Genomic DNA, 1,716 nt, shown 5'->3' on the forward strand with positions numbered 1-1,716 from the left:
ATCTATCTATCTATCTATCTATCTATCTATCTATCTATCTATATATCTATATATCTATCTATCCATATATCTATCCATCTATCTTTCTATCTATCTATCTATCTATCTATCTATCTATCTATCCATCTATCTATCTATCTATCTATCTATCCATCTATCCATCCATCTATCTATCTATCTATCTATCTATCCATATATCCATCCATCTATCTATCTATCTATCTATCTTTCTATCTATCTATCTATCTATCTATCTATCTATCTATCTATCTATATATCTATCTATCTATCTATCCATCGATCCATCCATCCATCTATCTATCTATCTATCCATCCATCTATCTATCTATCTATCTATCTAACTTTCTATCTATCCATCTATCTATCTATCCATCCATCTATCTATATATATATATACAAATATTCTTATATTCGGGTCAGTGTGATTTTGATGCCTATCCTATTTTAAAAAGTTCCCCTCTCCTCCCAGGACACCCAGGGGAGCCGGGGAAGAGAGGGGACCCTGGGGACAGAGGTCTGCCGGGCCCTCGAGGTCCGAGGGGAAACATGGGGCCCATGGGACCAGAACCGGACCTGAAGCACATGAAGAGGGGCCGCAGGGGGCCTGTGGTGAGAGGAAAAACAGTTTATATAATGTAGGGGGTTACCATGTCTGAGTTTCAGATTAATGACTCTAAGGAGCTCAAAGAAGTGTCTCAAAGCCTCAGTGTGTTCGTTGATACAGGAAACATATGAATATAGGTATGACGCCACTGGTGTTACATGAACAACCAACTTTATATCCACCGCGAGGTCACATGGTGCAGTCTGTTTTTACCTACAGTTTTAGAGCCTCAAGTTTGTCATTTTGGCCATCTTGATTTTTGGACAGCGCTGAACTAGATGTTTTTTGACCTTTTAAAAAGTGTGTCCACTGGTCTTCATAAAAAATGTCTTGTTATCTTGACTAACTTTCTAATTCATGTCTAATCGTACATTCAGGGCTCCACTGGGGCGACAGGAACAGATGGACTCAAGGTCAATATCATACGTCTTTATTCCCTCATTTGTGCTCTGAACTCTTGTCTTTATGTGTCTTCGTTTGCATGTGGTCTTCTACTGTCTTCATGTGCCTTTAACCACATCTCACTGAGAGGGGGTATCGATAGATAAACATATAATAAGTCAAGCTTAGCTGATTGGCACATACAGCTCTTGTATATCACACATGTTGAATTTGGTTTCATTTTGTCTCAACTACAGGGAGATCGAGGAACTCCAGGTCCCAGAGGTCCACCAGTAAGTTTACACTTAAAACTTACAGTTGATTCACAATTTAAAGCTACTGTATAAATCCACTCATAAATAAGATTTAAAAATCCACCGTTACGTGTTCTAAGTTTATAACCTGCCTCGTTTATCCACATTTTGCAAACATGACATGAGATTGAAATTGCAAATACAAAACCCTGCAACAAGCTGAAAAAACACAACGGAGACCAGGGGACACTAAAGAGTGACGCACACAGCTGGGAGACCAGGGGACACTAAAGAGTGACGCACACAGCTGGGAGACCAGGGGACACTAAAGAGTGACGCACACAGCTGGGAGACTAGGGGACACTAAAGAGTGACGCACACAGCGATATATCTATCTATATATTATTATCTATCTATCTATCCATATATATCTATCTATCTCTCTATCTATCCATC

At 39.5% G+C, this 1,716-nt stretch overlaps 1 protein-coding gene across 1 annotated transcript in view; it reads left to right on the forward strand.

Moving 5' to 3' along the window:
- Positions 1-490: 490 nt before the first annotated feature.
- The window catches only part of LOC104946586 (collagen and calcium-binding EGF domain-containing protein 1-like), a 3,234-nt gene continuing 2,008 nt past the window's right edge, over positions 491-1,716 (forward strand). Inside the window, exons 1-3 of the mRNA XM_010772454.1 lie at positions 491-630; positions 1,003-1,038; positions 1,264-1,299. Of these exons, the coding sequence (XP_010770756.1) occupies positions 568-630; positions 1,003-1,038; positions 1,264-1,299 (135 nt within the window). The 5' untranslated portion in view covers positions 491-567. The remainder of the gene's footprint in view (positions 631-1,002; positions 1,039-1,263; positions 1,300-1,716) is intronic.

Source organism: Notothenia coriiceps, unplaced genomic scaffold, assembly GCF_000735185.1.
Source record: "Notothenia coriiceps isolate Sejong01 unplaced genomic scaffold, NC01 NC01_scaffold00011206, whole genome shotgun sequence".
Classification (NCBI taxonomy): domain Eukaryota; kingdom Metazoa; phylum Chordata; class Actinopteri; order Perciformes; family Nototheniidae; genus Notothenia; species Notothenia coriiceps.